The sequence below is a fragment of the Rhinolophus sinicus genome, linkage group LG09 (genome assembly GCF_036562045.2).
Source record: "Rhinolophus sinicus isolate RSC01 linkage group LG09, ASM3656204v1, whole genome shotgun sequence".
NCBI lineage: Eukaryota > Metazoa > Chordata > Mammalia > Chiroptera > Rhinolophidae > Rhinolophus > Rhinolophus sinicus.
In genome coordinates, this window is record NC_133758.1 from 94,774,382 (window position 1) to 94,797,074 (window position 22,693).

The window sequence follows — 22,693 nt, forward strand, 5'->3', positions numbered from 1 at the left end:
TGGGTTAGACATTTGAGGAGGTTTAAAATATTCACTGAGTAGAATGGGGAGCTGACTATAGAATGGTATGGTTGCTTTAAAACATTCAGTGTCCACTGGAGAATGGAGACCAGTGATTTTTAATGGCAACCATGTGCACGGTTGTATAATTTTTCCCAGGAGTATTAAGATTGAGTAAAGGCTTAGAGAAGTGAAAAGTTAGATTAATACCTGGATGGAGTTTTACCTAGTGGGTGCATTCAAAGGATAAGGGAATTGAAGATACTGGCAGAATATCCGTGATCCAAGGAAGTGATAGATCATGGAATCTAAGCTGGGTAAAGAATGGTATAAACAACAGGTAGATGAAAGAAATGGGGGGGAATAGGATGCTTGAACTTTCCCATAAATTTGAAACATGTGCAGGAGTAATTCAGTAAAAGATATGGAATGACAAAATATCATGGTCAGAAGTTGAGGAACCTTATTATTTGTTATTCAGTGCACTTAAGATAATGGCAATATCCAGACTGGGCCCAGTGGGTAGATAGATGCAGTGCACTGAAAATAAAGATCACTAGAAGTGAGAAGAACAAGGACCTCAGAGGCCAGAGTGATGAATAAATCACACAAGACCAGTAACGAACCAGGGCCCCCCTAAATCCCATGTCATTTCGTCACTAAACATGCATAGGTAAAGCAGCAACAAAAAGTATTATAATAATTGTAATCAAAGGACTCCTTGCAAGGTCCAATATTAGAAAGACCAATCAAGGAATCAGTCACACAGAAGTCCAACAGCGAGGTGCTCGACAGTAATATCAAAACAAAGCTCTCTAAATGGAGGCGTGGCTGATTGCCCAGAGTCCCAGTAACAGTCTTTCAGGGCCCCATGTCACTGGCTTCTCTACATGGATTGGCTAAAGAATGAAAGAGATTATCCAGGAGTAAAAAGACTACTTCTGAGCCAAAAGGGTGCTTCAGTGGGTCAGACAGTGGGGGGTTAACTACAATTAAATATTCTGCAAGATGCCACAGTGGAACTGGGGCACAGAACTTAGGGATAGATTCTTAACAAGTGGACCTGACATAGAAAGCAGAGAACAGGCGCTATTAGGTTGGTGCAAAAGTCACTGCAGTTTAAAAGGTTAAAAATAATTGCAAAAACCACAACTACTTTTGCACCAATCTACTAAAATTCCAAAGATAGAGGGGGAATGCCCTTCAAGTCGATGGATAAAAGCAACACAGAAGAGGAGATTGCAGTATAAGCTTTATGCCTAAGAGACAGCTGAGATGGCTAATACCTTCTTTTTAGCTTTGGGTTGTTGCTCTAAATGCTACTGGTAGAATTTGGTACTGATCACCATCAAAACTGACTAGAGGAGCTTGTTTAAAAACTTAGATTCCACAACTTATCCCAGACTATGGTTCACTAAATGTTGTTCTAGGAATCCATGTGTTGAACAGTTCATGTATCTAATACAGGAATGAAATTTGGGAACTAGTAGTATCTCCTACTTAATATTGTCACACCTGTCTCCACTCCTCCTCAAAGTGTGATTGTCATAGTTCATACTCATCAGAAACTTACCACAAGGCAGATGCATTTCTAAGACTTCAAACATATTTATTTTATTCAACCCTCCCAACACATTTACAATGTAGATGTTATTATCATTTTCAATTTTGATGAGGAAATTAGGTAATAAAGCTGACATTTGAGCACAGGCAGTCTGATAAAAAGCTTGCTCTCTTTCTAACTGTACTGCCATGATAAAATTAGCTAACTAAAATGACCTTTTCCTTCTGCTTTTAATTACACTTTTATCATATATATTGTTAAAAAGGCATCATATGTTCATCATAAACTCTGATTGGTGCTCATACATTTTAATAAAAACAAAGAAATTAATTAAAATTTAGTAAAATTGGTTTGGCAAACAAAACATTTCAAAACGCAAAGTTGTCATAAAAATCAATAATGGAAGTCCTTATTACAGGGTACAAGTCGTAAATTATTCCTACAGACTCCTCACACTTACTGTTACTTCTTCTATTTCCTTGGTCGTAATATTAGATATGAGTTTAACCAGGAAGTTGATCAGTTCAAAAAATAAGGGGGAAACCAAAGGAACACACATTCACCTCTTCAATATCACGAAGCTTGATATCTGCATACTTACACTTAATTCATTTTTCAGCATCTCTTCAAGGCGATGACCTATATGTTCTTCATCTTCTTTTGTGTCCATAACCATGCAAATCTGTTGTGAAATTCTTTCTGAGATAAAAAAGAAATTTTTTAAAAAACAACTTAAGTTTCAAACAGAATATTGAACACAACTTTATTTGTTTGGTGGACTGAACAACGTTTGTTGAAACCTCTGCTTACCTGCTGTTCATAACTATTGGGGACAAGAATAAGGAGGTTTTAGCTTCCAAGTAGAGTGACTTGGACTACACACTGAGATGTCCTTGACTCTTTTAACCCCAAGTCAATAAATGAATGCATTTTACACTTTGTGAATAGCTAACCAGGACATGTGCAAGCAACAGAAATAAGAGAGCTCAGGATATATCCGAAAGGGAGTAACTAGAGGTGATAGCTATTTGGCTCACCAATTCAATCCTTCCATGTTTATAAGGAGTTTCCCAGAGTCTGATAAAATTCTATCTCCTAGACAGATCCACTCTTTAGGCTGTTTCCTGTGTGCAGCTCACTGTGCCACCTGGTGTCCTGGTTAAGTACAGCATTTTCCTTGGCATTCCTCTAGATTCAATCAATTCAATACAAGTTCCTGCCTGGCTAACTATTACAACAAGTGAAAATAGCCAAATGAATTTGCTTCAAATTTGGAAGGCTTATTTGACACGGTCTTATGTAAAAACATAAGCTGTACAACACAGTGTTATTCACTTTTGTAAACCCAGGAAGCACCTTCCCAAAAGATGTGGGACTCCACAGACCTGAAATACTGAAAAATGGCTATATTGCTGCCAGTTGAGGAGACATTGCATGGTTCTTATATCATGGATAAAGGGGAAAAAGATTGTAATTTTAAACAGGAATCCCAAATCAAAAGTTAGTTTAACATCTGACCCAGCTGCTTCTTACATAGGCAATTCTATATAATATGCTTTAAAAACAAAAAAACATTGATCTGACAAAAGTTAATGATTCTTCCAAGCAAAGCAGCAAAGCTGTGAAAGACAGACCATTTAAAATAATAACATCACCAATTAATACTACTCCTATCACTAAGTACCTCCCACTTACGAAGACCTATATGCTATATTAGTGCCAATCCCATGATGACCCTGCAAATGTTATTCTGAATCTAACAGATTCAGAAACTTGACTTCAGAGAAATGAAGAAACTTGCCCAAGATCACAGGGCAAACCAAAGATAGTAGGAGACAAAGGCTTCAAATCCAAAGAAATTAGGCTTACAAATACAGTTATTCTACAGCACTATAACGAAGAGGGAAAAAAGACATCTGACATATATATAATATCAAGCATTTTTATATAAGAAGTTGTAAAGTCCTTATACCATTTAATGCCTCAAAATAAATATGTATTATTAACCAAGTACCATAATTCCTGTTTTTACTCAAAAGGGTGTTTAAAATCCAGGTCTTTCCAAAGCTCATGCCTTTTCTATCATGCTGCCTACCTTGTAATAATTTTGGTAAAAGAATGCAATGTATTCTTCATTCTCTTTTATCCAACAATTTAAGAAAACTATATATAAACACAGTAATTCAAAGGGATTGAGAGGACACCTCTACTCTAGATACAGATCTGCTACACTTAACTATACTAAAATTATTTCATTTCTTTAGGACTCTCTTCACTCATCTGTAAGATTCCTACCGATTTTAAAATGTCTACGATTCTAAGTTACATCATCCTAATAAAATTAAAATATAATTTAGAACATAAGTGAATGGTCCACATAGTAAGTGCTATGGAACATCATTGTTGTGAGAAATATAAACTGTCAATGGCAGATAAATCTTTATAATAAAAATGAGCTAGGAGCTCATCCTTGAATAGGTTTTCTTAGGCACAAAGGTGAGGCTTTGAAAGTAATTAAGAGGGATAAGATAAAAAAATGTTTTTAATGTATTGTGGTAAGAAGAATAGGGGCATAAATTCAGTGTGGCAAGAGACAAGGTAAGTACCCAAAAGCCACGGAATGATTTAGTAATGAACTATAAAGTGGGAAAGTCTGTGAAACCAGATCATGGAGGTTCTATGCTATCTCACATATTATATTGTCCCAAAATTTTTAGATCAGAAGATAACTATCACTCAAGCAGTGGCTTGAAAATAAGGTTAATCCAAACTTATGCATTATAAAGTTAAATGTTTAGAGAAATTTGGACTTTGTAATGTCCTAGCAAAAATTTGGAGTTACGTTTTCAAATGCTTCTCACACACATATGAAAATACATTATAATGATTTAATTTTTATTATACGAGAATAGTAAAAGACCCTATATTGTGGGATTTTTTTAAATGTTTTCTGTTATATGGGAATAGAAGACTCTTCATTATGGGATTTTAATGAGGATTAAGTGGTTCGTATGTGTAAAGTTACGTAGGTGCCTGTTACAAGTAAATCCCCAATCAATGTTCATAGAATAACTCTTTGTGTCATTATGGTCAGACACATTCAATAAGAATATAAATTAAAATCCCTTTGTCACTCAAAATACAACCCATCTCTAACTTCAGACTGTCCCTTATGGTCTTAATATTTCCGAGTTTGCTAAACCAATCCCTGTCAACTTTGTCCCACTAAGGCTTCTTTCCAAATCTCAAAGTTTCACCAAATGTGTAGTAGTTATGTGTAATAATGGAACACACATCTAGATCAATAAATACTCCTATGTTTCCATCTCTGAATTCCTTTACAACTGAAAGGGACACCTTCCAGTTAGGATCACTGATATCTGTTTGTCCATTAGATATAGGTTGAAGCATCGTCTGTGATTTCTATTAATAATTCTACAAACATGCACTGACAATCTTAACTGGCAATGTGAATACACTTAAAATCTTCACCAAAAAAACACAACATCAATGGCATCAATTGTGCCATCCAGCTGGAAGGCCAAAATGAAAAAGAATGTAGCTAGAGGAACAGGGCTCAAATGAGCTGAACCGCCTCAATTCCAGTTATTCTGCTATCCTCCCCACCATTCACAGAGAGAAGAAAAAATATATATGCACAACATTTAAAAGTCTTTTTTTTATGAAGCACAAAACTCTTTCCAAACAAAATATAATCAATCTTTATTATTTCTCAAAGTATTTAGCAACTTCCTTGAGCTTAATGATGAAGTCAAAACAAAAACAGGAGCTTTTAGAATTCTTAATCTGCTGTTCTAACTGTTAATAAAGCATGTCTTAGAAATTTTTAGAGGTTAAAATAAACAAAGCAAAAGCACTGGGGAGAACTATAAAATCATGGTACTTCCCATAATTATAAAAACTCTAACACAAGAATCTAGTCTTTGTTCTCGCCCCAGAAAAGACCTAAGGATAACTTAGAAAAATATTGGAATTAACATTAAATCATACCTGACCTGTCAACTTGATCACTAATATTAACCTCTGAGTTTTTGCTTCACACTATCTTCTTTTTTTAAAATAGCTTTTTAAAATCTTCCTAAAGACATTTGTAGCACATGATGAAATATTTTGATAACTAAACCATTAGGGTACATCCCCCCAAATTATTTATAACATGTACTCTCTTGATTTAGAGTGAATAACTTTTCATTTATATAGAGCATATGAGTGTCACACAGCTCAGTGTGACTTAACTGAGAGAAAATTCAAACTGGAACATGATTTGAAGTCTACAGGTTAGTATTAAAAAGCTATAAGCATTAATTAATTAATTAATAAGCCCACATTTTTCAGTTACTACCTCAACTCCACACATGAGAACTTTTAAATGGTCAAGGTATTGTGTACAATTGCCAATACAGTGGTCCCCCATTATTTGCTGGCGATATGTTCAAAGACCTCCTGTGGATGCCTTAACACAGATAGTACGAAACCCTACGTATACTGTTTTTTTCCTATACATACATACCTATGACAAAGTTTTATTTATAAACTAGGCACAGTAGAGATTAACAACAATAACTAATAATAAAATAGAACAATCATAATAATATACTGTAATGTTTATGTAAATATGGTCTCTCTTTCTGAAAACTGATCTGGTAACTGATACTAAGTGACTAACTGGTGGGTAGCATATACAGCATGGATATGCTCAGCCAGATCACATCACCTACAATTCCTGGACATAGCATGATCCTTGGACTAATGTGCATGTTCTCCTGCCTGCAGTGCCATTTCATGCCCTTGTCTAATTCCCCAATAAAGCCCACCTCCAGCATGGTCTGCTTTAATAACTACAGGCCAGATAGACATACTTTGTATTTTGCATATAGATGCATTTTGGTGGGGGTTGGAGACTGGAGGAGGAGAAAATAGGGAGGAAACAGAATCAACAAGGAAGACTTTTTTGAAAGAACAATACTCTGCATCTCCAAACACCCAACTCTGATACGTAAAGATATCTCTTTCTCTCTCAAACACACAGCCAGGATCCTCCTTACTTCCAGAGGAATCACGGATCACCGCACTACTGAATCTGAGCGTTCCTGGGAAAGGTCCTTCAGTGCAGAGTTATAGAAAAGAAATCCACACAGAGGGTGACCGTGACAAGTCTGTTCGCCAAGCTGTTGTTGAGGCAGTACACACCAACAGAGCTGCCAGTTCCTTACAGCCAGCAATCCTCCTTACAATCAGGGCCTTCATTCTGATTCTTCAGTGCTCAGGCCAGTTTTCCTTAGTGTAGGCATGGCATATGTTTTTACATTCATTTACTTTTAACCTACCTACATCGCTATATTGGAAGTGAGCTCTTAGAGGCAGCATATTGTTGATTCATGTATTCATATCCATTGTGAAAACCCTCATCTTTTCATCGGTGTGCAGAAACCATTTACATTTAATTATCAATAATTTGTGTTTTAGGTCAATTATTTTATTATGTACATTTTTGTTTTCTCCCTCTGTTTTATGTTTCTCCTCTCTTTCTTTTGGTTTATGTCAACTTTTTTTTAGGATTCAATTTTAATTTACCCTTGTGTTTCTTCTGATTGTATCTCTTAGTATAGGTGTGTGTTTTTTTTAAGTGGATGGTCTAGGGATTTCAATATACATACACACTGAACCCTTCAGAGTCTACGTATGGTAGGATGAAATATTTTACCACAGCAAGTGTAATGTTTAAACCTAACCATGGTATAGTTTCCAATACCCTACTGCCTTTATGTTGTAGGGTGTTGTCTACATAGTAACTGTCTCATACACAGGAAACATCATCAGAAAATGTTCTTGTTGTCTTTCTTTTTCTTAATGGAAGTGTTTTAGTCTTTCGTAAGTTTTAAAAATGCATATAATACTTGATCTTCCAGCAAGCTGTTGCTTGTATAAGTAAATGGGATGACTCCAGACCCAGACAAGACGGGGCTGTGCTCAGCGTGGGGACAGAAGGACCTCAATTTGTTATCTTTGCTTTCAACCTATGACTAGTTAGAAAAAGTGAAGAGAATTAAAGGAGTCTATTCTATTTACCAATTCTGTTGCTCTTCCATAATAACTAATGTACCAAGATAGTTTTCTGGCATCATTTCCTTTATGTCTGAAGAAGTTTCTTTAGATATTCTTTTAGAGAACATCTGCTGGCAAATAATTATATTTGTGGGTTTTTTTTACCTGAGATTGTCTTTACCATCATTCCTGAAGTTTTTTGTTTTTGGGGTGTTTTTTTTTGCTGGATATTTAATGCTGAGATAATAGTGTTTGTTGTTAGCACTTTACAACTCATATTCTACTTTCTTCTGGTCTCCATGGTTTCTGGTGAGGATCTAGTCATTCAAACTGTTGGCAAGTTTTTATCTAGAATTTCTTTGATGCTTTTTTTCTGTATTATACTTCTCCTCCTCTTCCAGGATTGAGAGGACCTTTTATTTTTCCACAGATACTGGGAACTATTCATTTTTCCCGCAATCTCTTTTCATTCTGTAGTTCAAACTGTAAAAAATCTGATGATCTCATTAACTTCATTGGTACTTTCTCTGTCATCAAAAATTTTTTTTTTTTTTTTTGGTTACTGTATTTTTTTCAGTTCTAAAATTCCCATTTGGCTCTTTATATTTCCTATGTCTTGGGTGAGACTTCCATCTTTCATTTCAAAAGCATTTCTCCTTACTTGTTGTAGCATTTTTATAATCAGCGCTTTAAAGTATTTGTCAAATAATTCCAACATCTATGTCATCTCAGCATGGGTATCTATTGATTGTCCCTTCCCATGTGAGTTTAGATTTTCTTGGTCCTTTGTATGCCAAGTGATATTGGATTATAGTCCGTATATTTAGGTGACATCCTTTCTTTCCACAATCTCTCCTGTGCATTTCTCTAAAGAATCCCTTTTCAGCACTCCTACCAGAAAACTAGGGCTTTATTTACCCCAGTTTGCACATATTTCCCATGTATCTGTGTCCAAGTAAGCAACAGGAGGACAGAGAAAAGAACAAAAACAATGTTCACCTTACCTCTTAAAACCACAGCAACTTCAATCAAAGAGAAATTTTCACTTCTCTCAGAATTTTAGCATTTTCTGGACCCCCACTGTTGCTACTGTCAGTGCCACTACTGTCACAAGACTGTTTAGGGACTGAAGTATTGGATTAGGAAAATATTTAAAAAGGGAGGATATCTTCACCCTCTCTTAACATTAGAAGACCTATTTTCTGCCCCTCTGGTCAGAATTAGGGGGCTTCTCTTGAAATTCTGTCTACTCTAATGTCCACTTCTGGATTTTGGGCTGCTTTGGACCCAGGTCAAGATATAGCATGAGAAAAAAAATGGCAAAAGTCACTGCATGTTATGTAGTATTTCAAATTCAGTTCTTATTCATTAATCTACCTGCTACTATTTACTTTGAATCTTCAAATAGTTGTTCTGTGTATTCTGTTCAGGTTTTATAGCTTCAGTCAGTAGAAGAAACAAAGTGGAGTTTCTTGTTCCATCTTACCTAGAACCAGAAACCTACTTACGTCTTTGTATATAAGAACAAGTATGATAAAAACCTATGCCTAAATAAACATAAAAGCACACACTTAATAAATATTTTTAAAGCTTCTAGGTGAAAATACTACATTCTACTGAAATTGGCAGCAGCAGTTTTCTTTTCTTAATGATATAAAAATAGTATCACTTCTCATAATCAATGACACCTGAGAGTCAAGAAACATGGTAGAAGTGAAGTACCTCTTCCATGCTTCCTTAATTGCACAGGATCACATGTGGTGGACAGTTGCTTCTCTAACAGAACATTATCCATCTTACACCAAAACAGTAGGAACAATCTAAACTTTTGAATTTAAAAATCAAAGTCACACTGTCTCATTTGCATACTTATATTAATCAGGCACGGGTTAAGAATACTCAATAACAGAACCCTAAATCAGATGCTTAGAGACTGTCAACTTACCATAAAAGTCTCAGTTGGTTCACTGGTCCACAATGTACGAGAAGACACCACTCTCAAATACCAAAACCAATTCATCATTCACTGAAGCACATAAGGATATAAATTAGAGGGGACAACTTTTCAGAGGATCTGTTGTCTTGTGCAGGACCCTTCAATAGTACCAAATATATATTATTAGTTCCAGGGGAAGAAGTGAGAAAAGACATGGAGCTTCTTTTAACAGATGATGCTCCTCTGCCTCTCCTTATTTCTTTGCTCTTCAAGGAATTGTAGCGACAGAGAAACAGGAACATTATCAGAATTCCAACCATCTACCCTGGAGCGTGCATCAAAGGACTCCTAGCGTGATATCTAAAATGTCAGAGTTTGAAAGTGTCACAGCTTCATCTGTCAAACTCTTGAAATTCTCTCAAGTTTCAGTCAAGTTATAAGTACAATGGAATTTCGTCAGAGGTTTCAATCCCCCAGTTTAATGTGCTTTGCAATCTAAAACTTAGACACCTTTGATTTGGATATATGGTTTAGCAGGATATATGAGTATTCATGTACAATGTGTTTTTATAAGGGTTTAATTCTTGTGTTATTCTACCTTAAGTCCTTTATAGGCAATAGGAGGTATAATGTATAAATCTGAAAGTTTCTGAATGAGAACAAAATCTAATTTATAATATAGTCATCCTTTAAAAGTTCCTCTAGTTCTCCTTGAACATTGGATCTCTTGGCATAAAGTATACCGTCTTCCTTCAAGGGTTAGAAAATAGATACAATTGGGTGTCTTTTCATTTAACTTCACAAAATGGTAATATGTACAATTTCCAATATGTGCACCTTCCTCTTCACCATCTGACAGACCCACTGACATATTAATAAAGAACAAAGAATATCTAGACATATGCCTCCATCAATGAATCATTAGGAGGGACTCATGAGTGCTCAGGATGGTGGTTCTATTTTACAAGAAACTTTCAAATACTATGGAACAGAGCCAAAGCCAGAATTTTAGTGTTTTTAGGTAAATAAGCAACAACTGTATCAAATCCAACAGTAATCAATTTCAAAAGATGTTTCCAGCCTTAATCCATTCAAAGTGAGGGCAGTTAGCTTCTATTCTTCTGTGGAGTTCCTTGAATCAAAAGTCAACCTCAAGAGTCTATTTTCTGTCTCACATGAAAGACTTTGAAGTAGTATTAAAGAGAATCAAAACTGTTGAGCTTTGACGTCCCTGACTCATTATCATCTGTAGAAAGATGGCTAAGGTTTCGCTGAACACCTTAATACAGAAAGCTATTAAAACAGGAAGGGAGATGGTAGGCAGTCAATAAAGCAAAAGCAGCCAACAACCCATGTCAACAGGACAAGTGGACAACAGGGGTGGTAAATAGAACCTCACAAGAAAACCAGACATACCCACATTAAAATGTCAAAGTGGACTTTTGAGAAGTTAGCTCTATTGTTGACTATACATGTTTCAACTGGCGGACAGTGGTACACAGGCAGATTCTTTTTAAAAGATGTTTTATATCAGATCTTAACCACATTTTTAAATGAGTCATTGGATACACGATTCAGTTTCCTACCTTACAACTAAAAGTAAGGAGCAGACATGTCACATCTTGTTTCCTGCACATGTTTTTACGTGTAAGCACATTACTGTTTTCCAAATAAATGATGCAGTACTTTTTTTTTCATTTCAAAGTATATATTGTTTCTGAGTTAGTTGAGAGGGAAATAAATTTGAAAGAAATGCTAGTGATCCATCAGTAGGTTTACAAAATGTATTACTGCTTTGAGTATAACGTCATGTTTGGAGTTTATGTTGTTGTTTTTTTCCCTACCTACATCAGAGTAAAGTATAACTGGCTGGCTTTTTGTCTGTTATCAAGTCTTATTTAGCTAGTAGTGACCTTATAAGTTTTTGAACATGACCGATTTACTTGACTATGTTTGAATTAGCATCTAACTAATGACAAATCAAGAAAATTAAAAAATTAAACACAAAAGTGAACTCTACTTTCTCTAATCTTGATCCAAATATTATTTAACTTTCCAATTTACATTTTTTAGCAATAAGATTTCAATGAAACCAAACTGCTATTAAATCATAGTACAGTCTTCCTGTTCTTATTAAAGCCTGACGCAAATGTTCTTACAGATTCACGTAAGATACAGTCACAGTACTATTTTCAAGAGAGTGAAGAACAAAAGCTATATTATGTACAAAGAAGTTATGGTATTAATGTGAAAATTTGGAAAATTAAGTATCCTAGTCAAAAACCAGACATCAAAAATTACACTTTCTATGCAAATCTTAGCTGTCACTTTGCATTGTCCAAAAAGCATGGTTAACATAAATGGCGCCATCAGTGGGTATTTTACAAGAAAAACCTGATGAGGACATACCACATGTGCAGAATACTGTCCAGTTACAGATGTAGAAAACCTGATTTAAAGTTTCTCGTCTTTTCAATTTGATTGAAAAGATTTAAAAATATTTTTCACTTAAAATGCCATGGTTTTAAGTGAAAATATTAAAGGATCACTAAAAAATTAAGGCATTAGTTTCTTTATATGTATAAAACCTACACTGTAACATGAATCTTTCTAATACTTAGTAATACTGAATCAATTTTATTCACATGTGATTTTATTTTATTCCTTTCAGACAGAGCCAATTTAAAAGTATATTCAGCTACTTTCAATGTATAAGCACAAAGGGATTCAATTGTTTGCCTACTGGTATAATATTTTTTTAAAAAACTGTATGAAACATAAAAAAGCAGGCATATAGGGACTTATAGCTTAACTGTTCATAAATACTAAACATTGAAACAAATCACTGTATCACTGATGTTGAAAATAAAAATGTATTTTCAGAATACAGTCTAAATTTCTGAACTAATAGGGGATGCTGTATTTCTGAAAAATCAAAGTCAATTAATTTCCTTTAAAAAAAAAAGTAAGCTCTAAACAAATGGAAAAAATTAAATAATGACTGGCGAAAGATGAACTTTTACATGAACATTAATATTTACTATTTCAACTAATATTAAGTAAAGTCAGTAAAAAATAAAATGATTTTCAATTTTAACTATTTTATTTTTCCATTTTTTTATAAACCACCCTATGAAAAGAGTCACCATGAAGCTTCTTTATAGCACAAGTTTACTTAGGTTTATAATATCAAAACCAGGAAAGAATAAAATACAGTGAGTTTAAAAACACCCTTCAGCCACAAAATTAAATAGATTAAAGGATTTGAAGAAGGATAATGGCAGAAAATAATTACAATCTTTTATTTCGAAGGTCCATAGGGGCTTTTCTTCTTAGAAGACTACAGAATATTGATCCTTTTGCCAGGGATATGGTCAGTATATTAAATCAAATGTGGGTTGGGATTGTTTGTATGGCATATGTAAGTCTAGATAAAGTATGTTACTGCTGGCATCTGTTATCACTTTAATCGTTTGGGTAGGTTTGAGCATGCAGAGCAGGCCTGGGTGGGCTCAACTTGCTTGTGTGACAAAAGTACAATCCCTCTTTGTTAAGGGGCTGTTTACAAACTTATCAATCAGCCTAGTGTCTTGTGCCAATTAATCACACTACTCCATAGAAAAGTTTGTTTTAAATTTCACTCATAGTAGAAGCCTACAAGGAATAAGCATTAAAGAAAAATGACCAAATCTAACTTTCTGCCTCAAAAAAAAGGAATAGTGATAATGCTTTGTTACATAACAGTAAATTCATGATGAACTGTACATTTTTCAATGCAGACAGCTATGTAAAAGACAGATATGAGAGTACGAGACAGATATGAGAGGTCTGACAATTAAGTTCACGAATTTGTTGCAATGCTGATGCTAACCTTTTTTGATATCAGAGGGATTCTTCATTATGAATTTCTACCACCTGGACCAACAGTTAACCAAGTTTACTATTTGGAAGTGCTGAAAAGGCTGTGTGAAAAAGTTAGCCGACCTAACTTTTCGGCAACAATTCATGGCTCTTGCATCACGACAATGCACCAGCTCACATGGCACTGTCTATGAGGGAGTTTTTAGCCAGTAAACAAAAAATTGTATTGGAACACCCTCCCTACTCACCTGATCTGGACCCCAATGACTTCTTTCTTTACTTGAAGAAAAAGGAAATATGAAAAGGAAGACATTTTGATTACATTCAGGACATCAAGGGTAATTCCATGATAGCACTGATGGACATTCCAAAAAAAAAGTTCCAAAACTGCTTTGAAGGGTTGACTAGGCACTGGTATCAGTGCATAGCTTCCCAAGGGGAGTACTTCTAAGGTGATTGACATTCAGCAATGAGGTATGTAGCACTTTTTCTAGGATGAGTTCGTGAATTTAATTGTCAGACCTCATACATGTTTCCAAGTATTGAATAGTTTACTGTAAATACAAATCCAGGCAAATACACTAATGCTAAAATAAATTAAGCTTAAAAGTAAAACTTATCTAACAATATTAATAAGATAAAAGTCAGATTTTGAGACTTGCTATAACCCATCCTTTGGGGATTGAGTCAAAGCTTGCCTGAAGTCAGTTACATCAAAATTCCCATACTAAACTAAAGCCATGAACTTGCACATGAATCAAGAGGGACCAAAATATACGTGTTGTTCCAGTGACAAGTAAATTTGGGACTACACAAAATGTTCTTGCAAAACATCACCCTTAGCAAAGAAATGTTTTAAAGAGTCTGCAAAAACTAAGTAAACTAAGTAAATGGTTACATCAAAATACAATTTTTTGACCAGCAATAATTGGTATTCAAGTAAAAAAGCAGCTCAGAAAAGGATGGCTTACAGAATACTAAGCACTCATTTCACACCATGAAAAACAGTTGCATCCCATAAGACGAAAAACTGTTATGGCTGGAGAAACATTAAATGACCAGAATAACAAAATAAAAAACAAAAAAGAAAGAAAGAAAAAAGAAAAAAAACTGACCAGTACCCAACCAATCATTTTATAAGTATTATTCTGATTTTGAATTTTAATTTTTACACTTTTTCTGGCCATATCTAGAAATCTGCCATTTCAATGCTATATGTTTTTCCCACACTCTGGAAGACTACTGTGTGCTTAGCACAGATCTGGCAGAAAACATCAGTCTCAATTGTGTGATTATTCTTCATCAAACCAACTGAAGATACAGGTGTAATCGAACAGAATTAGGGGTGGGTAGGCTGAATTTTATAAGCCATTTGCTGTACCCACCAAAGAGAGACAGTGAACGCAGAATCAATTTTAGTGGTCAGCATGAGCAACCACATGCCTAGCGGTGCGAAGTGGCCAAGTCCCAGAGCTGAGTCAGACGTAAGGAAAAGGCAGACGTGGCTTTCAATTGTGGATCTTGCTCTTACTGTGTGACCTAGAGGAAAGTACCTAATACCTCTAAGTCTCAGTTTTCCCACCTGCACATGGGAACAATAATACCTACATATCAGCATGAGTGTAAAGAATAAATGAGGTAACATATACAAAGCACCTGACATGAGTGCCATGTGCTCGAAATCCTGGTTTTACACCCTGATAAAATGACAAAATGCATAATCAAATACTAAATCATCTCAATTTTTAAAAAGAAAATAACAATATATATATGATATAAGAATAGGTTTACTAGATGGGAATATGCACCTGGTGGAAGCAGGTAGAGTGGTGAAGTAGGCAGGAAAGGCACCTATTCCCATAACTTAAGGCCCTTAGAGTCTAAGGAAAGAAATGTAGCCCCACCCTTTAACATATCACTCAATTCAATTCACCTCAATGTTAGAGGATACAAAAGAAAAAAAGAATAGATATTTTTCCTCCTTCAATGAATCACTATCTAAAAGAGGTTCTCACCAAGTTATGGGCAATGCTAAAATCCAAAAAGGTCTTAAAATAAACTCTTTGAATTGTTTTCATATATAAATTTGGTGGAAAAATCAGTCCAGAATTTGAACTGGCTAGAGACTCTACAGTCATTATTCTTGCATTGAATGTAAACATTCATGCATTCCAAGCTTCATTATGCAGTGAGGTCCCAAGTCCCACTGGTGATGTGACATAATATATGACATAATGTAGTAGCTTTGGAAAATACCAAGTATTCCAAATTCCAAAACACATGTACGTCAAGGATTTCATACAAAGGAATCTAAACAATCTCTGCTTAAGGAATAAAAGGGAGGATAGCTATACAAAGAGGTCAACTGCCTAAGGTAGAAACCTGTATTGAAGAATGTTTTTCTATCCTTCTTAAATTCGTATTTGCTGAGAACCCTTGACGACTCCATAATATGGAAACCATAATACTACTTAAACCACTGAGTTCTTGGAGAGGCAAGAAATAATACACAAAAAGCTTTTAAACAATGCCTGGCACAAACTAAGTACCAATAAATGTTGTGTAATGGAAGTGCCTAGAAAAATACTTTGAACATTTACTAGGAAAAGGCGAACAGGTGAATATGCAGCTCAGATAGTTCGTCAGCTTTATGCCATATTATATTTGGGGATTTTATTTTTAAAAATCCAAGGGTTTTCTTTTTCCTATGCCCAGAAGTATTTCTACTATTAGGCCTTAGAGGTAGTATGAGCATAAGTCATACCTGAGAAGCAGGTGACAATCTCAGCTGAGCAAACGAGAATTGGAGCTGAGAGAACACAGGAAGACTTCAAGCTCTTAGTGCAATAGAGATATGATTTGTGGTATATGTACACAATGGAATACTACTCTGCTATAAGAAAAGATGAAATAGTGCCATTTGCGACAACATAGATGGATCTTAAGATTCTTATGGTAAGTGAAATAAGTCAGACAGAAAAAGTAGAGAACTATAACATTTCACTGATATGTGGGATATAAAAATGAAAAAAACAAAAACTCATAGACACAGACGATAGTTTAGTAGTTACCAGAGGGGAAGGGGGGAAGGGAGTGGTAGATGAGGGTAAAACAGATCAAATATATGGTGATGGAAGGAGAACTGACTCTGGGTGGTGAACACACAATGTGATATATAGATGATGTAATACAGAATTGTACACCTGAAATCTATGTAACTTTACTAACAATTGTCACCCCAATAAACTTTAATTAAAAAATAAAAAATAGGGGCCGGCCGGTGGCTCAGGCGGTTAGAGCTCCGTGCTCCTAACTCCGAAGGCTGCCGGTTCGATTCCCACATGGGCCAGTGGGCTCTCAACCACAAGGTTGCCAGTTCAATTCCTCGAGTCCCGCAAGGGATGGTGGGCTCTGCCCCCTGCAACTAAGATTGAACACGGCACCTTGAGCTGAGCTGCCTCCCGGATGGCTCAGTTGGTTGGAGCGCGGGCTCTCAACCACAAGGTTGCCAGTTCAATTCCTCGACTCCCGCAAGGGATGGTGGGCAGTGCCCCCTGCAACTAAAATTGAACACGGCACCTTGAGCTGAGCTGCCGCTGAGCTCCCGGATGGCTCAGTTGGTTGGATTGCGTCCTCTCAACCACATGGTTGCCGGTTCGACTCCCGCAAGGGATGGTGGGCTGTGCCCCCTGCAACTAGCAACGGCAACTGGACCTGGAGCTGAGCTGCGCCCTCCACAACTAAGACTGAAAGAACAACAACTTGAAGCTGAACAGAACCCCCCACAACTAAGATTGAAAGGACAACAATTTGACCATTGTTCCCCAATAAAGTCCTGTTAAAAAAAATAATAATAATAAAAAAAAAAAAATAAAAAATAAAAAATAAATTTTAAAAGATATGATTTGGAAAGAAATGAATTATAAAAGACTGTGAAGAGCAGCTCAATGAATGCTTCTGGAATTTAATGTACAAACTGATCAACCAAGTTTTAGTTAAAATGCAGGTTCTAATTTAATGTGGTGGGGCCAGACGTTCTGCATTCAAGTTCTCAGGTAATCACCATGCGGCTGGTCTAGAGGCCCACACTGAGAGTAGGAAGGCCCCAGAGCAGAGGTCCTCAAAGTGGGCAGGCAATATCAGAATCTCTTGGAGAGTTATTAGAAATGCAAATCCTAGAGCATACAGAAGCTCTTGGAGATTGTCGACTAAATCAGCTGTCACATCCAGTCAGACAAATTACTTTCCCTGAGAACACAAGTAGAATCCTTTTTAAATGCTTTAAAAGTAAAGGGAGCACAGTAGACCATGCTACCTAGATAAGAAAAAACCATGCCTCTCTGCAAACAATTCCAAAACTATAGCCTCTGCGATTACACTTAAAATGTAGGTTTTTACATGTAAGAAGCCTGCCCTAATAACATATAGGCACAAGTGTATAGAATCCTCAGTTGAACCACTTACCAACTAGTCACAAAATCAATAATTTCCATTTTACCTAGGTAATAGAGATATGACTTTGTAAAGAAAGCAAACTGAGTTTTATATTTCCTTGTGTTGAGAATGTAACCCAACCACATCATGGTTTAGCCAACTTCTACAGAGTAATGTTTAAACATCGCCCAGCGCGTATGTAAATATATGTCAACATTTTGATTTATAACTCTATGTGATCTGTTTACATACACAGACACACAGATACACAAATTACAGTACATTAATGGTTGGAAACACAATATTCTTAAAAGCCAAAAAAAAAAAAAATTCAGGGTGAAATATAAATATAGAATGTCATGACCAGAGAAAAGATTTTAGTTTTCTAAATATGAAACCAATTGATTGTTAAATAGGTTTCCCTAAAACTGACGCAGTCAGAATTCAGATTCAGTATTTCTTTTCAACTTCGAAGTTTGAATTCACAAGTTCATTATCAATCAAAATCTGAACACATAATTCTGTCCTTAATCGATTTTTGAAGGAGTCAGTTACTAACATTGTAAATCACAACACTTGCTTCAGGATTGGGGGTGGACCCCTCTGATTTTTGCTAGGACCATATACAGAGCGTGCCAAAAATATGTACACGCATTCTAAGAAAGGAAAATAGTTTATACTCAATATATACTCAGCAAACTGTAATACTTAATATATACCGATAACAAAAGATGAATGTAAGTCACGTTTGACTTCTGCAATTATAAGAGGTGCTCAAAGTGGTTACCATCAGCGTCCAGACACTTATTACAGCGAACTACTGCTTGAGCAACGTTGACCAAGCGTCCACTTGTATGTATTTTTTTGGCACCCCCAGTATTTGTCAGGAGACATATTTGGTCACCTGGGGGGCGGTGGAAGAGGGCTCTGGCTTCTAGTGAGCAGAGACTAGGCATGCTGCTCAACAACCTACAATGCAGGAAGCAATCCCCTCAACCAAGAATTACCCAGCCTAAAATGCCAGTAGTGCCAAGATGAAGAAACCCTGATTTAAGCAATGGAGGCTGCAAAAAACACAGAATGAATGTCCTGTGTGCACCATCAGTACATTCCTAGCACAGTGTTAAGCACAGTAATAAATAATTGCTGATTATTAAATAAACTGTCTCTGTGTAGCTGAGATCTTAGAGTTATAGTGATGAAAAAAGTGAGGTAAGAGTTATTACCTATGTGATATCCAAAATTACAAAACAAAATTACAGTCATTGTCATAACCAGAAAGGAATTAAAAAATAATCCAGTCCAATTTCTCTATTCTTGGGGGAAAAAATTCTCATACGGAAGGTGCTATCTAATGTAAAAATATGACAGTGAAGGGGGAAGAGGGAGGGTCAGGCCTCTTAATAGGAAATGTAAAATATAATATCTTTATACATTTATTGAAATGTTTTTACTTCTAATAATGCCGATATCCCACACTTTTCTCAAATAAAGCATTTCCTTTATAAAAAGTAACACCAACATAACATAAATCATAATAAGTATATTTCACAAGCAGGAAATAAAATAAAACATAATTATTTTTCAAAAAAGAAAATCACAGACTTCCATAGCCTACAGGCATTTATACTTCTGAGAATTCTGGGACTTAACAAGTCATGAGAAATTCTGAACTGGCTTACATTTTTGAAACACAAGAACTGAGAGTCACAAGGCCAAACATACCCTTAATAATCGATTCAGCTGCATACAGATCTCGTTTGTAGGTCACCTAAAGGACAGATAAACCTCATTAGACTTAACAGAGCAGGAAGGAATGTGAAAGCAATAAAATTAAGCCCCCAAGGAAATTCTTGATTCTGGAGAAACTATAAACACATAATACTGACAATTTCTATATTATAACAACATCAACAAGTTCAAAATAATGTATTCTGTGTCTACAAATGGTGGAAGATTTGTTTTCAACATCTTTAAATAAATTGACGTATTGTACGGCAGTGTTTACCAAAATCTTATTAATGTAACTGAAGTACTATGTCAAAGAAAATGTAGTAGTGTTTAAAAGTATTAGCATTATTCTTACTTAATGGTAAGGTTTTATGTCGAAAGGAAGAAAAGGTAAGTATAACAAAAATCACCAAATTGCATTTTTCAGCTAAAAATGAGGAAATTTCAAAGATCAATTCACATTAAGAAGGGACTTCCTTCTGAATTGAGTATATCTGTACATAGCCCAATAAGGTTCACCCTGTGAGGTTTTTATTAATACATGGCTCTCATAAAAAGAGCCTGTAGGGTACCACCATGTACATAAGGACAATCATGATCTTTCCTTAAGAACACACAGCCTCCTTGCAATTATAACCTACTTTTTGTAATGTAACCTGACGTGGTACTAAGGCAGAGACTTTCCAGACCACAGCCAGCGAGCTCAGGTATAGAACATGTCAGTAGCATTGAATTGCACTGCAGAATTAGTTCTCCTATCTCACAGAACTGAAAAACGTAGTAAGTAATGAACTGTATTAATAAATACTGTAAGGCTTTAGGTGCTCATCCTTCAAGTGCCCAGATGACTATGATGCAAATGTTCCAATGACCCACTTTGAGAGGTGCTCATCAAATTAGCACCATTCCATGTCTACAGTTCAGACTTTTTCCATCGAAATTATCTCATAACTAGACTTATACAGAAACTGTGTTCAGCTCAAGTGGCTCAGGATACTTCTCCCCAAAAGAGATTCTTCTGCTTTGCCTTTATCCATGTAGGTAAGTCCTGGCCCAAAACTATACCTTACAATCGAGAGTTAAAGTAGCAGTTAACTTGTAAGATAGATGGATAGTCACTCAAGCATTCAACCAATTTATTTAAGTCAAATGTGACACTGCTACATTACCTCTAAAACCAGCACTTGCCAACCAAAACTAGAACCATAGTTACTAATCCACAGAGTAATTCTAATATCTGGGAATTCTAATAACTCTAAAAATTAAAAGACAGACATTTAAAGGTTCATACTATCCATTTTACTAAATTAAAGAAATGTATTGATCTCATTCATTCATTCAACAAACATTTATCAAGTAACTACTGTGTTCTAGGTCCTGTTCTAAGTGCTGGGAATAGAGCAATGAAAAGAATAAGCAACACTCTTAACACGTGAAGGCTACATTTTAGTGGAGAAATAGTTCTTCTAAGAATTGAATAAAATGTTTTTCTTTTATGTGCTTGAAAATCAAAAGTTAACTAGATATCCACAAACAGGACTTAATGTTTACAATTGAAGTGAGAAAATGCTTTTTTTCCTATTAGGTTGGTGCAAAAGTAACTGTGGTTTTGTAATTATTTTTAACCTTTTAAACCGCAATGACTTTTGCACCAACCTAAAAGAATTGTCTGCTGTATAGGGTAAACCAAGAAGACGCTTAATTAGTATAATTTATTTTTCATCCCTTCCTGCTTTCTTTGAGGGGTAAAACTGCATTCCAAATTGAAATATAATTGTGCAAATACACTTTTTTTCCAAACAAATCTTAATGATGGGTTTTTAAAGTTAAGGAAAACTTGGTCTCAAATCCTAAAATTATTTTTTTTCTAGCATACTTGCAAGACTTAACATTTTTGCATCAGAGTCACTCTTATGAATAAAATACATATTTTATCACCTAACGGTCCTTTCTCCACTAGTATTAAATTATTAGCTGTATAAACAAGAAAGACTCACAAATTTCCTATTTTTTCTTGTACGCTGCGGATATCTACTATATACTGATTAAAGCTTTTGATTTTTAATAATATCTTCTACATAAGCCTTACTGAATATCTCAACTACAATTCTCAAACACTGATTTAATGAAAATAAACTACAAAATATTTCTCACAAACCTGTAAAATACTGTGTTTAAAACAGCCTTATTTTTTTTTCTAAATAAAACACTTTACATAAATCAAAGGGAATAATAATGGAAAATGTAGCTCTGAATTGAATTACTTTTTCTGTCAAACTCTTACAATAATATGGGAAGGCTTTTCTTATTTCTAATTTCAAAAAAAGTTTAATAATCAGTTCTGAAGTTGATTTTCTTCTGTCAGCATGATCTGTAGTTTTTCTTTGACCGTGCACAAAACATTACAGAAGAGTTACTTTACAAAAAAATCAGCTCAGCAGTGATGGAAGTAAGCCTCAATCCTCTGATTTCCATGTTTTCACACTGTGCCATTTGAGCCTCAGGGGCCACCTGGAGACCAAGGGGAGGTGCTCTGTGTAGCTGAGACTCTAAGTCCCACATATACCACTCAAGTAGTTAAGCTCAATTTCTGTGTGTTTTCTTTGACTGCGCTTCTGTGCAATATTTCATCTGAGTAAAGTGTTTAGCTAACAGATAGATATATAGAGACAGGGATTGGGAGAGGGAGAGGGCGAGGGATAGGAGGAGGGAGAAAGAGAGGGAGAGAGAGAGGGAGAGGGAGAGGGATGGAGCAGGGTGGGGGGGGGGTTTCCTTTTCAATGAAAGAGAAACCTGAAACTGAGAGCCACAGAGATAATGGTCCTCCAATTCCTAGAGCAGGGCTCTCTCAGCTACCTCAAGGTGAGTTTCAGAAAACACTGTCACGCCTACTTTTTGTTGCCCCATCTGTGTTGACACTCAATATCATAAATTACAGACTTTTCAGAGCCCAGTCGGGTTGGCTACACTGAACTCTTCTCTCATCTTTCACCTTCTGAGAAAATGAATACGTAATTCCAATAATTAAAAGCCAGAAAAAATCTTAAATTCTAAAGATAGAAAATGTTTATTAGATACAAATTTAGATTGGGGGTTATTTA

General features: G+C 35.6%; 1 protein-coding gene across 2 annotated transcripts in view; it reads right to left on the reverse strand.

The window, feature by feature from the left end:
- Nucleotides 1–22,693, reverse strand: part of CRPPA (CDP-L-ribitol pyrophosphorylase A) — a 215,473-nt gene that overhangs the window by 128,128 nt on the left and 64,652 nt on the right. For both annotated transcript variants that reach the window (XM_019727133.2, XM_074340804.1), the window contains exons 5-6: nucleotides 19,587–19,632; nucleotides 2,166–2,263 (exon numbers count right to left, since the gene is read on the reverse strand). In XM_019727133.2, coding sequence (XP_019582692.2) covers nucleotides 2,166–2,263; nucleotides 19,587–19,632 — 144 coding nt within the window. The remainder of the gene's footprint in view (nucleotides 1–2,165; nucleotides 2,264–19,586; nucleotides 19,633–22,693) is intronic.